Source organism: Oryctolagus cuniculus, chromosome 16 (assembly GCF_051225735.1).
Source record: "Oryctolagus cuniculus isolate XC-2025 breed Fujian yellow rabbit chromosome 16, ASM5122573v1, whole genome shotgun sequence".
NCBI classification, from domain to species: domain Eukaryota; kingdom Metazoa; phylum Chordata; class Mammalia; order Lagomorpha; family Leporidae; genus Oryctolagus; species Oryctolagus cuniculus.
Genome location: NC_142882.1, coordinates 57072303 through 57098452, shown reverse-complemented (window position 1 = coordinate 57098452; position 26150 = coordinate 57072303). Strand labels below are relative to the sequence as shown.

The 26150-nt window shown below is 47.4% G+C and overlaps 1 protein-coding gene across 15 annotated transcripts in view; it reads left to right on the top strand.

Annotated features, from left to right (window-relative positions):
* The window catches only part of CPVL (carboxypeptidase vitellogenic like), a 134604-nt gene that overhangs the window by 99067 nt on the left and 9387 nt on the right, over nucleotides 1-26150 (top strand). For 14 of the 15 annotated variants that reach the window (XM_008261573.5, XM_089316053.1, XM_089316059.1 and 11 more), the window contains one exon: nucleotides 7202-7384. In XM_008261573.5, the coding sequence (XP_008259795.3) occupies nucleotides 7202-7384 (183 nt within the window). Of the gene's footprint in view, nucleotides 1-7201; nucleotides 7385-12496; nucleotides 14907-26150 lie in introns of those variants that run through there. The other variant, XM_089316058.1, reaches the window with a different exon arrangement.

Sequence of the window (26150 nt, the reverse complement as noted above, 5' to 3'; positions counted from 1 at the left end):
ACCTGTCTCAGACTCTGCCCATTGCTAAGAGATGCAGCACTGTGTCTGCAAACTGAATAACGGCTCAGCTGATTTAAGACCTTGACACTCCAGTACAGATATATTTTTCAAGGTATCCTTCATAAACAGTAGCAAAAACATTGGTTAAAACACGCTCTTCTTGTTGCATCTTGTATCCTATATGACCCAACAAGCGGAGTCAATCAGCAAATGGAATAGTTCTCTCCCCCTCTACTCTCTCCCTCTCTCCCTCTGTCTTCCTCCTCCTCCCTCCCTCCTTGTGTGTATTTCTCTGTGTGTATGTGTGTAACTCTGCCTTTTAAACAAATCTTTTAAACAACACACTTTTGCCTGCAAGCGTCATGCAACTTTTATAAGCATCTGCTGTTTGTTTTGTTAAGTTAGTGACCCAGTACAGTTGTGTTAGCTGTGCATCCTAAGTCACGATTGTAATCTACCGGCAACATTTCATGTGGAAATTGTGGAGCTATTATACATGTTCTCTTATTTCAAGCAAGGTGATAATGCTAAAAGCTAACGTTTTTGAACACTTCCTATGTGCCTGGGTTGCTGAGCGCATTGCGTTGCTGTGCTATGCAGTTCTCCAATTCATGTGTTATCATGCCCATTTTACAAAAGAGGAAACTGAGCTCTGGATGGGTGGGGTAACTTAAGATATTCTTGTTGGTTAGTGGGAGAGCTAGGATTCAAACTCATCCATGGAGCCCTTGCTCTTAACTATAAACATGTAGCCTTCATTCCCAACAGTTAGGGGCTACCTTCAGTTTGGCTTTGCATATGGAATTACCAGACTAAAATAAACCACCTGTTCAGTGTGTTCTTTGGGGCAGTGACCATCAGTGTTGCATTGTGAAACAGTCTAGAAACAGTTTGTGTTCAGGAGGATCTGAACTTGAATCTTTGTCACCCATGGAGTAACCGTGGGTACACTGCATACCTGCCTCCTTATGTCTAAAATGGGATAATGCCTGCCTCCTGCGAGTGTGCAAAGTGCTTAGCCGGGCTCAGGCAACTTGAGAAGAACAATAGAGTCCTAGTATTACGCAACGTTTTTCTTTTCAAAGTTGCACTCTCTGGCATACTTTCTAGCATGTACATATAGGGAAATTCTGTGTGCTCTTGAGTTCCATGCTTCAAGTTGAGTTCTTTTCAAAAGCAAGTTATGAATGGATGGCTCTGGGACGAACTGAGGTGCCAAGGCCAGTGTGTGTAAAACCAGTGGTGAAGAGCATCTATTTGAAGTTTTCCCTCATAGCGTTCAGGTTCATCCGGGCTAGCTTTCCTCCTTCTGTAGATCTTTGTTTGAAAGAGTGAGATGGACAGCAAGCATTTGCTGTCAAAACCATCATCAGGATACCCTGCAGGCTTACCTTAGAAATGCTTTGTAAGCCTTCGGAATCATTTTCAGATTATCAGCTGACCTGAGGAAGAGGCTCCAACATCCCCGAGCTCCTGTTACATGCCCGGCAGTAGCTAGGAACTTCTTTTGATGGTCTCAGTAATTCCCACTACAGGGCAATGTAGATGTGACCATCTTCATCCAGAAGAGAGGACTGAAGCTCTTGGAAGCTAATCCATGTGTCTAGAGTTTGCTGGTTCTGGTGTGCTGGTGGTGGATGGGTGGGTTCATCAGGGAATGCTGTGTCCCTCTGCCCACCACTCAAATTCTAGAGTGAGCAATTGGGCACTCAAACTTAGGTAATGTGCTCACCCTTTGCACTGGGGATTGACAGCTCCCATTAGGGCTGTATCCATGGAGGGGGAGGATATGGGTGGCTCAAAACACAGTTACCAGGGAGTAGGTAGCGTTGACACGCATGTGCAAAAACAGCAGACAATGACTCTGTAGCATTACACAAAACCTTGAAAAAGTGGAATCTCAACCCTCCAACTTGTTGTAGATTCCATGGGGTCAGACACAGGGCTGAGGGGAGAGTCCCTGTGCTCAAAGACGAGTGGTGGTCATGCGACAGCTGCTTAAGCAAAGCTACTTGCTTCAGTGGAGGTGAGGCACCTGTCACTGAGTAATGCACACACCTCCTCCATTCATGCAAAATGAAAAAATGACTGGGAAATGCTACCAGAGTTGGGCAAATAGACCAGGTTTATTTCTAAACTGGAGATAGTAGCCATGTCTCATGCTCACCCAACTCAGTTTCCAGAGGCATTTTGGTAGCACGTAGCATGTAGCACTTGTCTACGGAGAATCAACAAATGCTCATTGGTTTGAAGGAATTTACCTCCCTTCTTAAGGAGTTCTAGGTAAATGTTTGGAAGTCGAGGATCTAAAGATTCCTACTGGGACTTCTTAGTATCACAGTTTCCTTAGCAGTGCAAGGGAAGCAGGCAGATCAGTCTCCCCAGCCTTTCTCCTAGAAGGAGTCAAGAAGAAAGCCAGATGTCTCAGTGCACTTCAGAAAGTCCATGGAAAAGGGGATGAAAAGATTTGGGCACAAAAATTTTTGAAATGCACACACAGGTTTTTCACAATATGTATTTTGCATGATCTTTTTGAAGATGCCTTGAACATTAACATGCTTTGGAAAGTTAAAAAGTAATAAAAATGCTTTTCTTATCTCTGCCTTTTTTTAAAAAAAAAAGGCTTATTTATGTATTTGAAAGGCAGAGTTAACAGAGAGGCAGAGGCAGAGGCAGAGAGAGAGCTTCTATCCGTTGGTTCACTCCCTAAATGGCTGCAGTGGCTGGAGCTGAACCGTTCCAAAGCCAGGAATCAAGGGTTTCTTCTGGATGTCCCACGTGGGTGCAGGGGCCCAAGCACTTGGACCATCTTCTACTGCTTTCTCAGGCCATAGCAGAGAGCCAGATCAAAAGAGGAACAGCCGAGACTTGATTCGGCGGCCATACGGGATGCTGGCGCTGCAGGCGGTGGCTTTACCTACTACTCCACAGCATCCGCCCCTATCTCTGCCTATTGACAAAGAGAAAAGCAAGGCTGCTTGCTTGTAATTCAAACCACTTACAGCTGTCTCTTAGAAATGTTTGAATTTCAGAGCAAGTGTTTTAATATTGTCTACAGATTGAAGTTAAGCTAGTTTTTCATGAAAAATTGAGAGTTGATAGTATTTTAATTATTTGAGATTATTTCTGGGGCCAGCACCATGGCTCACTTGGTTAATCCTCTGCCTGTGGCGCCGGCATCCCATGTGGGCACCTGGTTCTAGTCCCAGCTGCTCCTTTTCCATTCCAGCTCTCTGCTGTGGCCCAGGTGCTTGGCTCGCTGCACCCGCATGGGAGACCAGGAAGAAGCACCTGGCTCCTGGCTTCAGATCGGCATAGTTCTAGCTGTAGCGGCCATTTGGGGGGTGAACCAATGGAAGGAAGACCTTTCTCTCTGTATCTCTCTCTGTGTAACTCTGTCAAATAAAAAAAAAAATTATTCCTCCCAAAGCTCCCAAAGACCTCTCTCACCAGTCTGATGTGCCCAACCTCCTAATGATATTATGCATTGTGTTATTTTTTCATTGTAAAAGTATTCTAATCATGTTTATTTTAAAAATTAGAAAATAGTTAAGCTGAAACAAGCCAACCATACCTTAACTGCCAATATTTTTATATGTTCTTTTCCTAAGTTGAAATAATGCTTTGAAAATGTAGTAATTATAGAATGCAAACAAGTAGAATCACAGTTTCTCACTGATTTTTTTTATAAGTTAAGCACTTTTCCATAACCATCAATTCCAGTGAACTCACCAACCAGGGCTCTAGGGAGTAAAAGAAATCTCTCTAAAAGGTGCCTTTGCTCCTTAATGAAGACCCCACAGCTGACCAGGAAGGGGTGGTCGAGGCACTGGCACATGCTGGAAACTTTCCTCATCTTTAACACACATATATTGTATCTGAAAGGTAGGGAGACAGAGATCTCCCATCTGCTGGTTCACTCCCCAGATGCCCAAAACAGTTGGGGCCAGGCCAGGCCAGGCGCCAGGACCTGCATCCAGGTGTCCTACATAGGGCGGCAGGTCCCAGCTACTTTAGCCGTCTGTGCTGCCTTCCAGGGCGTGTGATAGCAGAGTGCTGGAGTTGGAAAATGGAGCTGGGACTCAAACCCAGACATTCCAATCTGGTGCAGGCCCAGGCACTCCAATCTGGGACCCTCCAAGTGGTGTCTTAGCTGTGCCTGCCTCATTCTGAGTCACTACTGACCAAGGAAGTGGAGCTAAAAGCTGCCCCTTTGTCTTTAGACCTTGGCTTAAAATACCAGCCAGCCTCATGGAGAGCTTGCCCCACTTCTGGCACTGAGGGTGTTGTGGGAAACCCCTCCATTCAAGGCCAAGCAGGATGGTTGGTCACCCTGCAGGGGCAGAAGTAGGCGAATGAGTGTGCACATCTTCCACGGTGGGCTGAGTGATCGGGCTTAGTTCCTGTCCCAGAACTTCTCTGTCAGGGTGTGAGTCGCCGCTGAGAGCCCCTGGCTCCAGGACCCGCGTACGCACAGCCCGCTGGCTTCTCACACTGGCAGTTCATTGTTGGATTCTCAACTTGAATACTTAGCTGTGCAGCCCAAGGACACCCCAGTATACAGGCTCGCCAGAGTAAAGGCTGTGTGCAGATCAAAGAAAAAGCTCTGTGGTTCCTACATTTACTGCTGACTCTCTTACATGCTGGCTCTGAAATCGTTCTGCTGGATTGTTAATCTGCCTTCTTTTTTTGTTGCATTTGATTTATGTGCTCTTTAGAAGTTCAGCATGTTTTACTTGATTTGCACAGGGAAGATTCCCGTTTGCCCAAAAGAGCAAGCCTCCACCTATCACCCAGGCAGATGTGCCATCCTCCCTTGCTTTGTTCCAGAAAATCGTTGCTCTTGTTTATGCCAAGTGAAACAAGGGGAACAGCTCAGGAGTGAGCTTCATTCCAATTCAATCCAGCAAACCTGTTCTGCAATGCTGTGTGTAAGCTTGGTTTTGCTATAATCGATGGATATTTGCTGTTGTCCCTTAAGGATGAAAAAAAGTTCACATTGATTTCAGAATACATGGATGATAGCCAGTAAAAGTAATTGGGAGATACTCATAGGAGAAAATGCAAGAGCAAAAATTAATAGACACTAATTAACCAGTATCTTTGCATTGAATTCTAGAAGAGGAATTGCTTTGTACTTGATTATCTTTGTTAATCAGTTACAATCAGGCCTTCCTAGAATGGCGAAGTATTTAAGGCTTGTCCGCTGGTACTGATCATGTATAATTGCTTCCATACTGCTGGCCAAAACAGCTGCAGGAGGTTTAGCATAGGCTGCGCATACTCAAGGCCTTTGAGGCAATTTCTCTGTATAAACAATGCAAATATTTTATTACTGTAGTGGGGTTGAATGTTTTCAAGAGGCTTTAAATCTATCAGGATTTTCCCTTTGGGTTTGTGTCTAGGAGTGAGGGGACGGTGGTGGGGGCTGAGCGACGTGAAAGCACGTGTGTTCCAGGAGGGGCCCAGGGTCTTTGATCTCCGACAGAGTCCTGTCCCACCGCAGCTCGAGGATCTGGGGTGTGTGAGTGTCCTGGGCGTTTTAATTATGTTTAAGCCTTTTAAGAAGCCGGAGCCATTGAAGGCAGAGATGGAAACATAGGTAGCAAAACATTTTATATTTGGTTGAGATTCAACCAAAGGGCTTCCCCTGGGCCAAGTCAGAGCCTCCCCTCCACATAGGTCAGAGAGAGTGCGGTGTTGAAGGAAATCTCCTTGTTGGAGGTCGTGGGGCAGTATCGCTGATGAGCTTCATCTTAGTGCGGAAACACACTGTAAGAGCAGTGGAAAACACATTCCTAGCATCGGAATTCATCAACTGTGTCTATTTTCTTTCACACTTTGCATTCTTTGTATGTGAATGTATATGCACAAGGATCCTTCAGAAATTTTATGGAAAAATGGAATTAAAGATGCATTTATTTTATCAAAAAATTGAAATTTTGTGTATGGGAGAAGTCCTTAAAAAGTTTATGGAAAATTTGTATTATGAGAAAAATACGCATGGATTTAACTTTTTTTTTTGCACCACAATTTGCTCATTTTTCCATTCTGTTTTCCTCTGACTTCTTGAAGAATTCTCACATTTGACTTTGAACTTTCTTACTTAACATTATATGGTGAGCATTTCCCATATTGTGTAGTAGTTAAAAAAAAAAAAAAACATTTTAAATGCTTTACAATGTCCCAGAGTCTTCCTGTACCACTATGGATTTCATTACTGACCATTTAAAGCACTTATAGATTGTGTTCGAGCTGTAAGGTAAAATATGAATCAATGAATACAGGATTTTTTAAAAATAATTTTGGACTTATAGAATACAGTCGACAGATTGGGATTACTGGGACAGAGCCTCGGTGCTTTTAAGCCTTTGGACAAAGAGCTGACCCTTGTTCGCCTGAAAAGCAGTGTCCTTTGGCCCTGCCTTCAACAGTTCCATGGCTTTAGCAGCGTCGGGTGTGATCTGAATTCTTTTTCAAGCCAATTGCAGATAGCTTTGGGAGAAGAGAGAGGAGGGACCTTAGCAAGATTTCTGCTTTGATAGCCAGCAGTTTTTGGGGAAAATGGTAGAAAGGAAGGCGCCTCCCCACTGTACACCAGTGTGCTATTTCATTTAAGGAAAGGAAGTGGCGGGGGGAGCTTATGGCAAGTAAACAGACTGAAGACACCTAGATCTGTCTGCTTCCAACAAGTGTAGTGGCCCCTGCAATCAGTGCAGGAGAGAGCAATATGCGTCACCAAGGGCAGACAGAGTTCTGGCTCGCCAGCTGCTGCCACGACTGAAGGTGAACTAGTGCAGTGCGGGTTTCATGGAAATCCTACGGTGTGGAACCCCTTAGTTCTACTGAAACCCAACTGTAGTCCTCCTGGTCATGTATCCAGGGAAAATTTTATGTATCACTGGACAGTATCACACAAATCTTTTGCAACTAAGAAAGGCCTTTGCAATGCAGACAACTGTGAGGAATCAAACTTTTGGAAGAATGCAGTGGTTGAGACAAGGCTTAGTTTATGTCAGGTCAGTGAGTGGCTAAGCAGGAAGGAAATGACCCCTCTGATCTGCCTAGCTGGCCTCTCTGAGCACTATCAGGGAAGCTCATGTTCCCTTTTTCTCTGGCTGCCTCGCTGTCTATACCAGGGTAGATTCAGTAGCTTTACCTTCTGAATCCTGCATTCACTGATGACCCAATTTCGTTTCAGGTTCTGGTCTACAACGGCCAACTGGACGTCATTGTGGCCGCATCGCTGACAGAGCGCTCCCTGATGGCCATGGACTGGAAGGGATCCCAGGAGTATAGGAAGGCGGAAAGAAAAGTCTGGAGGATCTTTAAAACTGACATTGAAGTGGCCGGTTATGTGCGGCAAGTGGGTGACTTCCATCAGGTACGCACGCGTGGGGCTTGCAGACTGTGGGGAGCCGACAGCGGGTTGGAGATAAAGCCTGAATATCGAGAAGACACGACTGCGTTAAGCCCAAGTCGTGCAGTAGCCAGTGTGTCTCCTGAGGCCTTACTTTAGAAGAGTGGTCTGAGTTTATAATAAAGTACACAGGATTTAATGTAAAAGCAGTCAGAAGTTCAGCATTGTTCAATGAAAAAGGCAAACTATCCAACCCAAAAAGGCAAATCATGAATGAGAGAATTGCAGTCTATTTGGGAGCGAAGGGGAGCTTGACAAAGGATGTGTGGGAGATTCAACATAACTCCTCTGGCACATGTGTGATCACATTTTTATGTTACACGTGACCCCAGCACAAAATTTGTAGCTGATACAGCAGTCCCCTGCTGGACCTCCATCACTGGCCAGACGCGCCTCCCGTGGTCTTCTCTTCTTGTAATGTCCTTTTCATGTTTTGGAATCAGGGTTATGCCGGCCTCCTGAAACCACTTGGAAAGGGTCTCCTCTCTTCCTACCGTGTGAAATAGGGTCCCGGTGTGTTAGGGAGTTCATTGGTGAATGTGTCTAACTTGGATTTCTTGGAGGGAGAGTTTTAAGTGGCAGATTCAGTTTCTACAGTAGACAGAGGATTAACCTGCTTTCCTGTTTCCTCTGGTGTCAGTTTTCACAGGCTGTCTTTTTTTCCAGGAATTTATCAATTTCATTAGAAATTTCCACTTCACTGACATACTGTTACTTCTGTAACATCGTTGAACTGTCATTTAATGTCCTGAGATCTGTAGTGATGTTTGCAATTGCTGCCTCTCTTGCCTCAGGTTTTACGATTTCATTGTGCTTCACAAGATCCAGTTTTTGTCTCTCTGGATTTATTTCTGTATAGTATTTTGCTTTCTTTCTTTTCTTTTCTTTTTTTTTTTCCTTTTTTTTTTTTTTTTTTTTTTTTTTTTTTGGACAGGCAGAGTTAGACAATGAAAGAGAGAGAGAGAGAGAGAAAAAGGTCTTCCTTTTTCCGTTGGGTCACTCCCCAAGTGGCCGCTACGGCTGACACATTGTGCCGTTCTGAAGCCAGGAGCCAGGTGCTTCTCCTGGTCTCCCATGGGGTGCAGGGCCCAAGCACCTGGGCCATCCTCCACTGTACTCACGGGCCACAGTAAAGAGCTGGACTGGAAGAGGAGCAACTGGGACAGAACCCGGGGTGCTGGTGCCTCAAGTTGGAGGATTAGCCTAGTGAGCTGTGGCGCCGGCCATATTTTGCTTTCTATTTTATTCATTTGTGCTTTTATCTTTATTCTCTGCTTGCTATTAATTTCTTTGTGGGTGATTTGCCATTTTTTCATAACTCTTTAAGATAAGGACTTAGAACTTGCATTTTCACCCTTTCTTTATTAATATGTTCACTCAGTGTGATGAGTTTGTTAAGACTGACCTTACGTGTACCCTAAAATTTGTCATAGTTTTGTTATTTAGATCCAGATTATTTATAGTTTTCATTGCATTTTCTTCACCTTTGGCCAGTGGGCTATTTTAAAGTGTATTGCTACGTTTCCAAACATTTTGTGTTTTCTGTTTTTGCATTTATTTTTAACACAAAGAAACATACTGTTTCTGCTTTGTGATCAGAAAACATATTATTGTTTTAATCATTCAAACCCCACTGAAACTTGTTTTATGGCCCCCATAGTGTTTATTTTGGGTAAATGCACACTCAGCAGTTATTTGTTGTAGTGCATTAGAAGTCATTTAGGACAAGTTTAAACAGCTATATTTTGCAAATCTTCATATCCTTTCATTTTTCTTTATTTTTTCCCTTGCTTGTTCTATTAGTTTATAAGAGAAGTCTTAAAGTTTTTCAGTATAATTAAATATTTCCCTATTTTTCCTTTTACATCTGTTTTTGTAGTAATAACTTCATGCAATGACAGAGATGTTATACATTCCTGATATTAAATCTTTTATTTTTTTAAGATTTATTTATTTGAAAGCCAGAGTTACAGAAAGAGAGGGAGAGAGAGAGAGAGAGAGCATGCAATCTCTTATATGTTGGTTCAGTCCCCAAATGGCCACAACAGCCAGAGTTAGGCCAGTCCAAAGCTGGGAGCTTCCTCCGGGTCTCCCACATGGTTGCAGGGGTCCAGACACTTGGACCATCTTCTGCTGCTTTCTCAGGTGCATTAGAAGGGAGCTGGGTCAGAAGTGGAGCAGCTGGGACTTGAACTGGTGCCCATTTGGGATGCCAGTGCTGTAGGCAGTGGCTTTACCCACTAGACCACAGCACCAGCCGCATCGTTTATTCTCACGAAATGTCCTTCTTAAATCACTAGTAACACTTCCAGCCTTCATGTCTAATTTGTTGACAGTTGGAAAATTGTGCCAACTTTCTTATGGCTAGCACTTGCACAGGATATCTTTCCTCAATGTTTTGCTTTCAGTCTGCACCCTAATATTTAAGAGATGCCTCTTTGGCCAGCGCCATGGCTCAATAGGCTAATCCTCCGCCTGCGGCGCCAGCACACCGGGCTCTAGTCCCGGTCAGGGCGCCAGATTCTGTCCCAGTTGCCCCTCTTCCAGTCCAGCTCTCTGCTGTGGCCCAGGAGTGCAGTGGAGGATGGCCCAAGTACTTGGGCCCTGCACCCACATGGGAGACCAGGAGAGGCCTGGCTCCTGGCTTCGGATCAGCGCGGTGCACTGGCCATTGGAGGGTGAACCAACAGTAAAAGTAAAAGGGAGACCTTTCTCCCTGTCTCTTTCACTGTCCACTCTGCCTGTCAAAAAAAAAAAAAAAAGAGAGAGAGAGAGAGAGAGAGATGCCTCTTTGAATCCATGCATGGTGGGTGTTTTTTTTTTCAGTAGAGCCTGACAGTGTTTTTTGCTTGCAGTAGTCCATTTATGTTTAATGTAAATACTGGTATATTTATGCATGAATTTGCTGCTTTCTTTTTGTTTTGTGTTTGCTGTCTGCTTACTTCATATTCCCCTTCTCTTTATTGCATCCTTGTGTGTAAAAGAAGTATTTTGTGCTGTTTCATTTTTCTCTTCTCTGTAAACTCACTGGCTATACATGCTTTTAAGTCTGGCTGCGTGATCACACAGGAGTACCATAAAGCTTCTAGACTTATTTAATCCTAATATAAATTAGGCTTTTTCTGCTTCCCAGACAAATGTAGGAGCCTTGGAGCACTTTATCTTTCTAAGCAGCTCTCCTGCTTTTTGTGTTAAATACCACAAGACATTCTTTATGGCACTGTGCAGCCAGCGGTTCCTCGGAGTCCCCTGTGGTTAGCCTTTCGGTGGCTCGGCCGGCTTTCTTCCATTGCCATGCTCCTGACGGGTGTCATTTTTTCTTGCCTAATGAAATCTCTTAGTATTTAGTGTAGTACCGTTACGTTGACATAATTTCTGCTTTTGTTTGTGGGAGCGTGTCTTTGTGTTTGCCCTAATTGTAAAGGACACTTCCCAGGAAACAGCATACTGGGCTGGACGGTTCTTGTCTTTCAGCGCATAGAAGATGTTGTTGTTCTGTTGTCCTCGGATTTCATCATTTCTTTTTAAAAATATTTATTTTTATTCATTCAAGAGACAGGAAAAGGGGGCCAGTGGGATGGGGGTCTTCTACCCTCTGGTTCACCCCACAAACTGGCTGAAGTTAGAGCATAGAACTCCATCCACGTCTCCCGTGTGGGTGACAGGGGCTCAGCCAATGGAGCCATCTCTGCAGCCTCCCAGCGTGTGCATTAGCAGGAAGCTGCATCGGGATTGGAGTGGCTGCGGCTCACACCAGGCCCTCCAGGAAGGGATGTGGACTCCCCGAGGGCAGCTTATCCCATTGAGGGATTGGGGGGAAGCAGCTTATCCCATTGAGGGATGGGGGGGAGGCAACTTATCCCATTGAGGGATGAGGGGGGAGGCAGCTTATCCCATTGAGGGATGCGGGCTCCCCAGGGCAGCTGAACCCATTGAGCTCTCAGCCTTGCCTTTGAGTCCTTTCTGATGAGTACTTGGCTGTTCGCTTTAGTGCTGCTCCTTTGAACTAATCAATCGGTTCTTTTTTTTTTTTTTTTTTGGATTTTTCCCACCTGACTATTTTTATGATTTTTCTCTTTTTGCTTCTCTGAAAATTATACTGTTTTACATATGTGTGTATAAAATACCAGGGTACTTCTAAATTGTATCTGAAGATTGAATTTAAAATAATTTTATTTTGGTACAAAAGTTTTTGGAAATCTATTTGTAGTTTTCTTCATAATATGAATTCTTCTTGAGCTTTTTATAGAACTCTTGATATGCATTGATTGCAAAATATTTTTGCACCTAAAATAAATATATCTTTTAACTTCATTTCTATGAACTTGTTGAAATCCCCATGTATATATCCTGCTTGGGTTTTTTGAATTTTGGGAAACTCTGGCTTTATGTCTTTTGTCATACTTGAAAATTTTCAGTCATTATGTCTTCAGATGTTATCTGTGATCCTCCTCTTCCCTCTCTGTCTAGAACTCTGTTTATGTGACTGTTAGACCATTTCATTTTCTCCCTTTTAGCTTGATTCCCATCCCTTTGCTTCCTCTGTGCTTTATTTAGTTCTGAGATTTTCTATGGAGCTTTCTTCTAGTTTTCTATTCTGCTGCTGCTGTCTCTAGTATGTTTTCAAGCATGTTTGTTCCTTTATAAAATTCCAGTCATGTCCACCTGCTACCGGCTGGAATGTGTACTTCCCAAATCCATATGTTGAGTGCTACCCCCGGTGTGACTGTATGTGCAGAAACGGTCAGTGAACTGCAGAGAGGGGCCTGGTTCTGGTGGATGAGTGTCCTAATGGTAAGAGGCACAGAGAGCTCGCGCCCTTGAGCTCTGCCTGCCGGTTGAGGACACAGCCAGGAGGCAGCCATCTGCAAGCCAGGGGGCGAGTGCTCAGCAGAGCCCAGCCGTGCTGGCACCTGGAGCGGGCACTCGCCACTTTCCGAGCTGTGAGAGATGCATTCCTCTTGTGTAAGCCACCAGTCTAGGACCTTACAGTGCTGTTGAGAGGATTTCAGCAAGGTAATAAGCTTAGAGCAGTGTGTGACTCTTAATATTTTCCTAATTTATTTTCCTTATTAGCACCCTGGATAGCTTACAAGAATGTATATCACAAGAGGAAATTCCAAATAGTGAAAGTCAAGAGCTGGGCAAATGCTCTGTTAGAAATCAGCGCATAGGGACGATGGGATGTTATCAGGGCAAATGTGAATGTGCAGCACCCGGGGAGTCCTGGATGCGTCACGTCCCCGTCCGCTGCACAGCTTTGCAACGAGTGTGTCGCCGGCACGCAAAAGCTCCCCTCAAGATGCCTGCCCAGCTGCTGCCCCACGGCGCAGGCCAGCCTATGAAAGGCCTCAGCACCCAGCTGGCACGGGCACCCCACTTGGCTCTTTGTAGCAAACATCCGGCGTGGGAGACCAATTTGCTGCTTCAGGGCGGCGCACACCACCAAGGTGGGAAGAGGAATTGGCCTCCAGTCAGAACCTGGTGGCAAATGTCAGACGAAGCCACAATTCTCCGTGGGAATGCAGAACACATCTGGAGATGAGATGGCGCTCCCCTGGCTGCTGAAAACTGGGTAACAAAAGAAGCAGGACCCACACAGGTCTGTGATAGGGAGCGTGTGACCTTGCAGCCAGGGACCCCTGTGCCATGGAGGTGGGTTATACCAGGCTCCTTCCTTCCCATGTGGTGCCGCATCCTGGGATGGGGCGGTGCGGGGAGCAAGGGGGGTGACGGCGGGGAAGGGCTCCCATGGGAACAAAGACATCTCCATGAGTCTGGGATCTGGGAGTCCTGTCCAGATGTCCAGCATCTGATGATGAAGAAAAGGGACGTCAGCCGTGGACGTGATCTTCAGCCCCAGGCACACACTGGGAAGTGTGTGGGTGTGTCTGCCGAGAAAGAAGCCTCGCCTGCTGCCCAGCACCGCAGCTCTTCATCCGAGAGATGGATACCGAAGTAGACTTGTCTCCGGATGGCTGCCCAGCGTGTCCACTTGCCGGAAGGACAGCTGTCCGCCTCCCCTGGGGCAGCAGGGAGCAAGGGAGAACTGGGATATAGTCAGACTAAGAGCTGCCTGCCCAGGGGAGAGCGCTCCAGCTGGCCTCTAGAGATCCCAGGAACAGTGCAGCCTCCCTGTTTTTCTGACCGAAAAGGCAGCAAGTCTTTGGCATGTGTGCCGTTCTAAGAACCGGACCCTGCCTTGTTATGTAATCTGGGGCTATAGACTTCCTGGGGCTCAGACTGAACAATCTATAAAATATCTTCTGAAAAAAATGTGATTGATTTTTCACGACTACCCCATGGGTTTCAGGCTGCCAGCAGTGTAGACTAGGACAGCAGCCATCAGCAAGCGCCGTAATTCTACACTTCCATGTGTGTGGGTATGCCTGTGCTCAGACATCCATCTCTGTCTACTGAGTGAGACAGAGCCAGGAATGTGCTGTGTGTAGAGCGTGAGTCCCAGGCTCAGGGCTAACCAAGACCCTGGGCAGGCTGTGCTCTGACACCAGCTCTGAGCCCTTGCTGTCGAGTCTGGTCCAGACGCCATTCCTCCTCCGTGACTGTCTAGGCCAGCCTGCTGTTCCTTCCGTTCAGGGTCCTTCTGTGCCCCTCCGCAAATGTCAAGGTCACTGTTCACAGTTTGTGTTGGTGTTATAACTGCTTTTTATCTCATTGTATTTTTTTAAAGATTATTTATTTCCTTACTTGAGAGGCAGAGTTACAGACAGCGAGAGGGAGAGACAGAGAGAGAGGTCTTCCATCTGCTGATTCACTCTCCAAATGGCCACAAAGGCCAGAGCTGGGCCGATCTGAAACCAGGATCCAGGAGCTTCTTCTGGGTCTCCCATGCAGGTTCAGGGGCCTACGGACTTGGGCCATCTTCCACTGCTTTCTCAGGCACAGCAGAGAGCTGGATCGGTAGTGGAGCAGCCGGGACTCGAACCTACACCCATATGAGATCCCAGAGCTGCAGGAGGAAGCTTAACCCATTGCGCTGTAGTGCCGGCCCCATGACTGCTTTCAGCATGCAGCAAATTCTCTGCTTACATCATTGAATCAGCATGTCAGCCCCAAAGAAACCACATTTAGAAATAAAAATGTAAATCAGAATAATAGCCAAGCTGATGAATTTCTTTAAGGCTATTGTTCTGGGGGCCGGTATTTGGCACAGCAGCTGATGCACGACTAAGGGTGTCTGCGTCCCACAGCAGGGTGGCTGCCTTCTGGTTCCAATTCCAGACTCCTGCTAATGCACATCCTGGAAGGTCCCATGTGATGGTTCAAGTAGTAAGGTCCCTGGCACGCATGTGGGAGACTTGGGTTGAATCTGGGCTCCTGGCTTTGGCCTGGCTCCGCCCTAGATGTTGTGGGCATTAAGGGAATGAACTATTTGATGGAAGATCTTGCTAGCCTGCTCTCTATCTCTGCCTCTTTCTCTCTGCTTTTCAAATAAATAAAAGTAAAATAAAATTTTTACAAATAATGCTTTTCTAGTGTAAATTTTATTAAGCTAAATGTCCCAAAGAAAGCAATTAAACCGTTTCTTTTCTTTCTATTTTATTTACTGAAAATATTTTTACTGAGAAGAATTGTAAACATTGAAAGAAAGGTTTGAGTCACTGATCAGTCTTCATCCTGATCCATTCCTACCAGAGGCGGCTTCTGCCGCTGCGAGGTCCGCGATTTCCCGCAGGTCTGACCTCCTGATGACAGCTGAGTCATTGGTATTTGGATGTTTTCAGTAGTGGGCCAGGTGGGCTCAAGGATCACAGCCTGTGTATCTCAGCCAGGTAGCATTTTGCAGCTGGGCCAAATGTTGGATCTCGCTTTTCAAGTGAGGACACCGAAACCCAGAATCAAAGCAACTTTCCCAGTCTTCTGTCCCTTCCACGTCCACGCTGAGGTTAAATTCCAGGGCCCCTGGCGTGCAGCCCAGTGTTTTCCTACTTCACAGGGTCCCCACCACTGGAATGGCGGCCCTGCAGCAGCACACTGGGGCTGGGAGAACCGGGGCCTGCGTGCGCATCTGCCATAATTAGAGCAGGCCTGAGAAGTAACAGACACCACATCCCCCGTTAGCACCGAATCACACCCGTGGGACCACCTCCCCCAGACCAAGCACATTAGCTTAGTGGACAGTGAGGCCAGATGCATCCAGCAGTAAGAAAAGGCACAGCCTCTCCAGAGCTTCTGCAGAACTTGGCTGAAATGAGCAGAGAGAACGTGGTGGTGGAGTGCAGGGCAGGGCCTGAGCACAGCGCATCGTCTGTGTTACGGTTGGAGCTTGGAGGAGAGCTGGCAGACAAACTGGAAGGAGACCGTGGGTCTTGATGAACCAAGGCGTGCGTGTTGCCTTGTCTATGGGGACAGCCATCGCAGGCTGATGAGTGCGTTTTCAGAGCTCTTCTTGGGGAAGTTTAAACTGGCAACCAGGGGGTGTATTCAGGGTACAGAGACTGTGGAACTACAGGGTCACGTTAGGAGCTTGATGGGAAGATGGTTCTCCGTCTCTTCCATGAGACCACCTTCTTCATGCCTGATTCCAAGCTCCTGAAACAGAGGTTGAGGGAATGGGTGTTGGAATGTCCCAGCCGTGAGGACCAATCCCCTGAGAGATGCTCTTTGCCCTGTGTCTGTCCAGGTATAAAGGCTGCATGTCCACAGGGAGCGCATCACATGCTGGCATCCCCGGGACTCTCCTGTCCCAGAGGAAGCACTGCCAGGCCCCTCAACACAAGCCCTACACCAAGACAGGCACCTTGACCCTGCCACAGGTTTGGCCTGTGGAGCCCTCAGCCCTTGGTCTGCCACACTGTCCTCAAGGACTTCTCCCAGCGTCCTGGCTTCCAACAGAAACCAGACCTTCGACAGGAGATCACATCCAGAGAAACCCAGGGGCAGGTGCACTGCTGCCTCGAAGCATGGCTTCTGGGCCCAGTCGCCCCTTGCTGGAGGCCATCTAGTTGGTGAGAGGAAGGGCCCGTGCAGTCAGACAAGCCTGCCTGCCTTGAATCTCAGTGTTTCCACTCACTGGCTGTGGCCTGGGTACTGGTTCTGCAGACTCTGAGTGAGAACAGTCACTTCACTGGGTGTAGAGAAGGTCCAGGAGATGCTGAGGAGGGCGATCAAGTCCTGAGCACTTGTGCCTCCAGCTGGGGTCTGCCACACACTGCCATGGAATCCTGGTAGCTGTCCCCCAGCTCAGAGTAGTGCCTGCTTTATAAATGAGGGAACAGACGCTTCCCCCTGAGAAACGTGCTTAAGGTTTCAAGTAGTGAAGTGTCAGAGTTGACAACTCAGAGCTAGATCTTTCCAGTGCACCAAGGGGGGGGGGGGTGGTCTTTGAGTACCCATGAGGGCTATAGATGGGAAGGGTTGGACACTGCAGGCCTCATCCAGGCTACTTGCCTGCACTTGGGGTGAGTATGCATGTGGTGGTAGCAGTAGGGAGTGGTGCAGTGGTGGTGGGCACTTCCAGCCACTGCAGAATACCTTGTTCTCTGTAGGCAAGAGAAGGCCTACCGGAAGCAGGAGGGTGCAGGAAGCACAGGTGCGGATGGGAAGCAGTGACAGCCACAGCTTCCTCCTTGTGCTTTGCTAAAACGTGCATCAACTTTGTGTCTTTGGCTGCACCCAACTTAGAAATGGAGGGAAGGACAGCTGGGGCAGGCTTTCTCATTTCTGCAGGGAGCTAGCCACCTGCCTTTCTTGGATTTCCTGCTGATAAAAGTAATTTTCTCAGAATCTTAAACAACTTAGCACTATGAATAATTTCTGAAGGAACTCACAGTTCCAGAAAGTCCTTCAGGCCGGCGCCGCGGCTCACTAGGCTAATCCTCCGCCTAGCGGCGCCGGCACACCGGGTTCTAGTCCCGGTTGGGGCGCCGGATTCTCTCCCGGTTGCCCCTCTTCCAGGCCAGCCCTCTGCTGTGGCCCGGGAGTGCAGTGGAGGATGGCCCAGGTGCTTGGGCCCTGCACCCCATGGGAGACCAGGAAAAGCACCTGGCTCCTGGCTCCTGCCATCGGATCAGCGCGGTGCGCCGGCCGCAGCGCGCCGGCCGCGGCGGCCATTGGAGGGTGAACCAACGGCAAAGGAAGACCTTTCTCTCTGTCTCTCTCTCTCACTGTCCACTCTGCCTGTCAAAAAAAAAAAAAAAAAAAAAAAAGTCCTTCAGCAAGTTCTCGATTGGAGGGAGCAAAAGCAATAAATGACTTCTGCATTTGACCAGTTCAGAGGGGATTTTAAAAGTAGCAAATGGAGGAAAGTAACTTAAATAAACAGGAGACAGTGGTTACCAAATACAGTTTGTTCCCTGGCTTTCTTACAAAAATCGATAAGCCAGGTCTTCATCACTGCCCGCCCTTGGTCTTCTGCGAGGAGGCATGTCCTGGTGTCATGGGTTGGGCGTCTCCATCTTCCCAGCCTGGGGGAAGCTCTTCTGCCTGTGGACAGGAATCAGACTGAGGGCAGAGCACCAGAGCACCAGCAGGCAAACCACACTGCTGCCTGCGGTCGGAGAGCTTCCTCCTAGCAGCCACAGGCTGGGTTCTCCCAGAGCAGGCACTGAGGCAGAGTGTGGGGTGCAAATTGTTTGGTCGGGGATCACCACCTATAAAAGGAAGGAGCAGGACGCAGGACCAGACCAAGGGAGGGATAGAGCGCGACACAGGCCACCAGGGCCTGGCAGGGAGCTCTGGGGAGAGCAGTGTCCACCCGTGACCCCATGCTGGGCCAAGATAGTCAGAGGTTCCTGCTCCCACCTCACCCAGGCACCGGATGTGGGCTGCTCCAGGAAGGGCGTCTGGTAAAAGCAGCTCTCTGCAGAGGGCAGGCCCTGCCTGCTGGCTGCACTCCCCACAATTGGGCAGCACACTCGTCCTGAAAGAGGAGGCTAACGAGGCAGCTCCACGTCCACCTGAAAGGCCACCCAGAGCGCATACTTGCCAGCCCTCAGCGCAGCCGGTCAGCCTACAACCACTCGGACAGTCGGTCCTCCTCTGTTTGCTTACTTGCCTAAGTGCTCAGTGTAATTGTGTCTTATAATTGCATTAGAAAGAGGGATCAGGCCTTAGTTTTCAACTCCTATGAAGGTTCCAAGACAGGAATGACAGATCTTCCAGGAAAAAGAGTGAAGAATTGTAAATATTTCTCTTTTTCAGTTATTTATTGTAGAATAACAAATGGCTCCAAAACCTAGGGGCTTAAAGTAGCAATTTATTATTCCTCAGTGATGTGGGCTGAATGGGCTCAGCTGGGAGGCCCTGATTCCTGTGGGGTAGGCTGAGGTCGCACACGCAGCTGCGTTCAGCTGGGAGTCTGGCTGAAGCGGGGACATCCACAGTGATCTCGCCCCCACCCTCTCTCCCGACGTCTCTCCTGTGCTTTCCTGGCCTGGACTTCTTCACAGCACTTGTCCCCCAGATGAAGAACTGAAAGATGCCAGTCCTTTTGACATCTCAAAGATTATTTCCATTGCATTCTTCAGGCAAATCACGGAGCAAGGCTAACTTCCTTTTGATGGGAAGAATGACAGAGCGTGCGGTACCATCGCTAACCCTCTGCTTTTTTCTGAGCCAGTGCATCTCAGCTCTTGCAGGTACAGGGGTCTGGGCCAGCTCTCCAGACCTCCTGCTTTCACTGGTCTGGGGTAGAACTGGGTGTTGGGATTTAACTCAGGGGATTCCACCGTGCAGCCAGTTTGGGACGCCTTGCTTGGTGCGGACATGCCTCCATCTCACAGGAACCTCGTGTGGCTTCTGTGTGGATGAACTTCCACTCTGATTCCTAAAGGATGCTCTGAATTCTGGCCTATTTTAGTTCCAGGCCAACCAGAAATTAGAGACCATAGTTTTACTCTTAACAAACCAGCCCCTGGTGGATCTGCAGGGCACATTCAGAAGTGTGTCTTCTCATCTGTGGAGTCTCCTGGTGTGGCCTTGGTTCTCTGACATCCTCGGTCAAAACCTTAAGCTAAGTTTTAGTTCTCAGCCTCTGCCATGCATTGTAGGTTTACAAGGGGTCTTTGTTCTCTCAAATCACTGATAGACCATTGGTAATTTAGACTTGAAGAAAAAGTCTTTTATTTAGCCAAGGCATTGGCTTCCTTTTCCCAGCAGAGTTTTGTGTTAAAATTTTGTCGTCCTGGCGTGCACTGTACTTAGCGGTGCATCCGTGTCACCTCCCAACAAGAAAGTGACCACAACAAGCGGTGCCTGTTTTAAACACCATTCAGAGTGGGTTTCCCGGCAGTGGTGGGGTCCACCAGCCACTGCAAATTCGTTTCTGGATATTTATTGTTAATCAGATTCCGCAGTGGGTTGATTTCATCCAATGTCAAAGCAAAGAAAGAGTGTAATGTTTCAGATAGTGGAGCCTTATCTTGGGCAGACTTAGCATTTCCATTAGATAACTGTTAGGTGGTTGAATAATGGGGTGTCTGTGGTTAGACTCAAGGCATAGTGGACTTAGAAGGAAAGATATTGCATCTTTACTTTTATGACCTCTGACTGAAATTGCATTTCTTTGCATCAAGAATTATAAAATTTAACCTTTTCTTCCATTATATGGGGACAGATCACAATGGCATTAGCAGTGCCTTTGACTTTGTCCCCAAAAGAAAATAAGAGATATTTTAATATCTTATATGAAACAACTTTTATGCTCATCGCTCCTTTAAAATTATAGTGGTTTTCAGACCTCCTGGTTGCTTTTACTGAGTTAATATTCCATGTGTGTGTGTTGCTGTGTTACAAGTTTGTATTTTACTATTTTGATGCTTCATTGCATTAGCTTTCTTGGTACTGTGATGTATATGCACATGTGTGTGTGTGTGTTTATCATGTAGTTTAAAACATTATTGTGAGAAAGTATCCATAGGTTGCACCAGACAGCCACAGGGGACTATAGAGAAAAAAAAAATATCAGGAGCCTGCACACTAGACGACCTGGTTGTTGAAAATAGTGCATGAACTCTCCCACCAGAATCCACACACTGAGGAGCTGTAAGCTGAGCTGTCAAGTAAACCTGAATTTTGTCCCTAGCATATTACCTTGGGGATTCTAACGACTTCCCTTGTCAGCTGTTCAAGTGCCACAACATAGGGATTAAGAGGATGGACCTGGGCTTAGGTCCCTGCTCCGGCACCCACTGTCTGACCTTGAGCAAGTTAGTTCTCCAAGAGGCTCCACACCTGGGAAGTGGGGATAATCTCATCGCATGTTCTCATGGGATGATTCCTTATTAGGATTAATTGAGACGATGCTTACAGATTTCTCAGCCTCCTCCCTGGCACCTGGTGGGTGCATGATCAGTGTTCAATTCCTGCTGCCTGTGAACTCAGTGCATTAATCTATTTCCAGGACAAGGAGCCCTCCCTCTGTTCCTAGAGAGAGAATTCAAGGTGCAGTCTTATTTATCAGTTTGGCCTGAAACTACTGCATTGGTATCTAATTTTAAAAGTATTGTCTCCTCGAGAGCCAGAAGTAGCCGAGGTGGCTGGGGAGGTGTCCTGAGCATGGGAGGTCACAGTGGCTGGGTCGTGGGGTGCTTCCTAAGCTCTGACTCTCCTGGAGTTGCCAGTGATCTGAAGCAGCCCTGTTGACGACAAACTGAGCACATCCAGCCTCTTCCCCACCGAGCGAGGAATCAGGGAAAAGGGAAACTTGGGAGCTTAAAGAGTAAGAAACAAGCGATCAAAATGAAACAGAAAACTAAATATTTGGCAGCTTAACTGGTTCTCTGCTGTCCAGCAATGAGATGTGGGTATTTATTTTTGGTCCTAATATTTATTTTTTTAGATAGCAACCGGAGTCCTGGGATGAGATTCTGGCACCAGCTCTGTCTTCCTGGAGCTGCTGGCCAGAGGGAGACTTCCCGCTTTGGCTGCTGTTTCTCTGCAGTTGCTTCTCCACGTCCTCCCCACTTACTGGGTGGGACACAGGACCCAGCTCACCCTCTCAGCACTGCACAGTGCATGCTAAATTTTTTCAAGATTCACTTCTGTGAGTCGGGCATCAGGAGATGTTTCCGTTTTATTAAATGTTGGATACATAACAAAGGGTATGTGCAGTGTCAGTGTAGGCTAAAACAAACTAGGATAAATGACTATGCCCAGCAGTCACCAGTTGAAGAAATGCGGCATGGCCAGCAGCCAGCTCGTCCTTCCCAGTCCCACCCCCAACCCCGTTGTCCCTGGAGGGAAACCACTAGCCTGCAGCTTGTTTTATCAAGCCCCTCCTTTTTTTCTTTATTAATAATTTTACTACAAATACATAAGCCACATTTTGCTTCTCATGTTTTTTTTTTTTTTTTTAATTTTTTTGACAGAGTGGACAGTGAGAGAGAGAGAGAGAGAGAAAGGTCTTCCTTTGCCATTGGTTCACCCTCCAATGGCTGCCGCGGCCGGCGCACCGCGCTGATCCAAAGCCAGGAGCCAAGTACTTCTCCTGCTCTCCCATGTGGGTGCAGGGCCCAAGGACTCACTGCACTCCCTGGCCACAGGCCCTGGCCACAGCAGAGAGCTGGCCTGGAAGAGGGGCAACCGGGACAGAATCCGGCACCCTGACCAGGACTAGAACCTGGTGTGCCGGCGCCGCAAGGCGGAGGATTAGCCTAGTGAGCCGCGGCGCTGGCTTTTTTTTTTTCTTTCATGTTTCATTTTATGCCAAAGCAATTATTCTCCACACGTGTGCTGTTGAACACCGTGAGACTGACCAGGTCGAAATGCTCAGCGGTGCCGCACAGCATTCCATTCGGTGTTTCTCTTGTCCTTCCATCCGCTGCTGATGGCGATTCGGGGCTTTCCAAATGTTTTCTACGACCCACAGTGCTGCTCTGCAGCCTTGCCTGAATCTCCCCGTGCTTGTGTCAGTTTCACTAGTTTATGTGAACCTGTTTTCCAAAGTGATGGAACTCCGACTCCCGCCGGGGGCAGGTCAGAGCTTTGTTGACTGCACTATCTCAGTAAACGCCTGGGCTTGTCTCGGGCCGACTTCCACCTGGGCCTGCTCACCTGGAGGGAAGTGTAGCGCTCGTCCCCACAGCTGACATTCAGATTTTGTGTTCTCTTTCTCTCCCTCTCTGGCTACCATCAAGTGAAAGGACCCCAGCGTCCACACCGAGTGAGGGGGCAGCAGACACCTCATTTCCGAGTTCCCACGATGTTTGCTTGGTTAGATGCATTTTTCTTCCTGGATATCGTGTGCCAGATTCAGCCACCAAACTTCCCAGCTTTTTCAAAGATCAGAAGTGTATTCCTTTGGCACCATTTCCCTTCGGCTCTGACAGTGGCTCAGTAATAATAAGAGCAACTAATGAAGTTGACAGGCCTTGCACTTGCAGGAAGATCTGAATCTTTTCCTGACAAAATTCCACTACTTCCATTGCTTTTCCACTGCAGCAACCGGAACAAGGAGTCATTTAGGCAATTTCTTTGCTGTGAGCCTTCCCGGAAAATTAGGAACAGTAATTAGTAGATATTACTCACCCCAGCTCCTTTGCTAGTGTTTCTCACATCTGCTTTCTAGTATCCTTGCTGGCCTGATTTCATTCCTTTCCTGGTGCTTGGCCTAGAAACCGCGAGCAACTGCTTAAGCAGAAAAACACTGCATTCATGCAAACCAGTAAAAATAGTGCAGGGGTCTGGGACATTAAAAAGGGGGGGGGGGGGGCTATACCACATGGTATGTTCCAAAGGGAAGTTTTTGCCTTGTGAGGATTTAAAGGCCTAAAATGTAGATACTCAAGAGCACTGGATGTGTTTTAAGTTTTGTTGCTGTGCCCTTTAAATTCGTCTGCCTTTCCCAGGAGCCTCCTGAGTTGATGGTAGCTAGCCTCCTCTCATCAGCCCACCCCTTCCTTGTTGAAAACTCCTCACCAGCTCCCAGAACTGTGGGGGGTCACGTGCATGGACTGAGTGACTTGAACCTTCCTCTGCTTCCTTTCCCAGCTGGTCTTCCCCCTTCCCATCCTGATTAGAATGCTGAGAAACAAGACACAGTACGTGGGGCCAGTGCTGTGGCACTGATTAACCATCAGCTTGTGATACCAGCATCCCTGATAGGTTGGAATCCTAGCTACCCTGCTCCCCATCCAGTTTCCTGCTAATGCCCCTGGGAAAACAAAGGATGATGGTCCAAGGACTTGGGTCCCTGCCACCTCTGCGAGACCCGGATGGAGTTTTTGGCTCCTGGTTTCAGCCTGGCCAAGCCCTGGGTGTGTTGTGGCCATTTGGGTAGTGAGCCAAAGTGGAAGATTCCTCTCTCTCTCTCCTTCTCCATCATTCTGCCTTTCAATTAAATAAATAAATCAATAAATCCTTTTTTAAGAAAAAAACAATTTTTATCATTCCTCACTCAGCAAAAATTTTGAAATCATGCATAATTTGTTCATAATGTACTTTTTCCATGAACTTGCGAACAGCCCTGTGCTACATGGAGGCTGGGTTGTTTAACTCTTTAATCGCCTTCCTCCCCTCCTGGTCGCTGAGCTCCTGCAGGCCCAGCCCTCAGCACAGTTTCTGGCCTTGGGCCAGCGCTCAGTGAGTTACCCTCACGTTGACCTGGACGGCATCCCTCCACACCTCTCCTGAAGTCTCTGGGTGAGAATTTGCTTAAAATGTGTTTTTCGTGTATTTCTTTGAGAGGCACAGAGTCAGACACAGAGCTGCCTTCTGCTGGTTAACTCCCCAAATGCCCACAGTGGTGAGGGCGCAGGGGACAAAGGCAGGAGCCAGGAACTCAATCCAGGTCTCCCATGTGGATGACAGGACCCAGCACTGCTGCCTCCCTGGGTCTGCATTAGCAGGAAGCTGGAGTCAGGAGCTGGGAGATCAAACGGTCATGCTAAATGCCTGGTCGTGTGTGTGTATGTGTGTGCATGTATGTGTGCCTGTGTGTACGTGTATGTGTGTGTGTGTATGTGTGTTTGCTACCGCTCTCAAGGATGGTGTGCTTACTCATGAGTTGTGGCCAACAAAGTGTCTTCCAGGAAACAGAGTAGCCATGCTGGGATAATGATTGTTCAGAACAGTTCCCTTCATGCTAAAGAATGCATTGTTTGTCAGCTAAAGGCTGTTTCCTTCCTGGGTTACATGCAAACAGAAAGGAGACATATTCTGGGCCAGGAATTTATGGCAGGAGTTGGAGAAGCTTCATTATCTCAGGGCCAGCGAGAGCATCCTCTCCTTGAAAAGAACTACATTTCTTCTTTTCCCTCCCCTTTGCTTAAAAAAGCCACGCAGCTTGCTTCCTGAAAACAAAGGAAGTAATAAACAATAGCAACTCCCAATTTTACTCTGATTACTTGCCAAGAGTCTTCTGTTCATGTGGTTCTATTTCATTAGAAAGAGCCAATTAACATAAGAAGAATGCTTCTAAATTAAGCTACCCAAATAGGCACTTAGTTAATACTCTGGGAGCTAATTTATTGTATCATGTAAAATATAAATTGGCTAGCAGAGCTATGTATCGAGTTAGAAGAGCTAGGCAACGATGCATAATTTTCTCTTAGCTGTTGAGTAGCTTTTAATAATTATTGAAATTTAACAGACAGCCATTTCATTAAATGGAAGGTGAATAAATACTGAGAAGTCTAAAATGTAAAGTATTATCCCCACGTGGAGAGTGAGTTTTAAAAATTAATGATATTTCAGGAACAAAGGGAGATGTGGGATTTGCTTTTAAACAGCAGCTTCTTGGTTTTTTGCTTTTTTAAAAGTTGAAGTGTAATCAAAGACTCCCAAAAATCACTCGCAGGAATGTTAAACAAAGACAAAAAGTAAACAGGGCGGAGAATGGAGTGGAGTGAAGGCATGCGCAGTGGGAGGGAACAAAACAAAGTCGTGTGGAGGTGTTGCTGCAGCCAACCAGACAGGCCCTGTATTCACCTCGCACAGACTGGGACATCACATTAAGCCCCCGTGTGCCTTCTTTTACTTCAACTCATGGCATCCTGAAAGTGTTGTGCCCCTTGCCGTGCTCTTAATCCCGGATTGTGGAACCTGGGGGGACACTTAGGCATCGTGGGTCCCTTACACTGATGGTCTCAGGAGCCCCCAGCTGAGTCCAGACACCTTGTGCAGCCTGGAGTTGTCCAGCACAGAGCAGCTCTGGGGCATCGCCAGCACTCTGATGCAGATACAGGCGTCCCACGCAGGTAGTGGCATAGTCGGGACTTTTATTATTGCCAATTACATTAGGAGAGACAGGAATGGAAGCAGGCAGCAGACCTTCCTCGCCTTGCTGCAAGTACTTAAACCTGGCCCCTCCGATTTCCTGAGCCAGAGATTCAGAGAATTCTGGGCCTCATGGTTCACCTATGTGAGTCAAGGTTTTCTTGGGTTTACCTTGGGAAAGAGGAAGAGTGCCAGAATGTGGTGTTTTCCCCAAGGGAGCCCACCAGTGGGCTGAGGGCAGACTGGCTTTGAGAGAGGGGTGCTGATTGTGGAGTGCTCTCCAGTTCCCACTGTGTGAATACCCGCACCATGCCGACTGCAAGCTACTGATCTGACATCACTGAGTGCGGAGTGGAGCAGCAGTTTGTGCTGATGGAGCGTATTACCGCTAGAATCCTCCTGCGTGGCTGTGCGTGGGAAGTAGCATTTCAGCAGGTTCGGCCGGGACTCAGACGCGAGCTCCAAGTCCCCAGAGCATGCCTGGCAGAGAGCATTCTCTGCTCGCACCTCTGCCTTCTCCTCCCCCCACTCTCATTCTGTCCTCCAGCAGAAA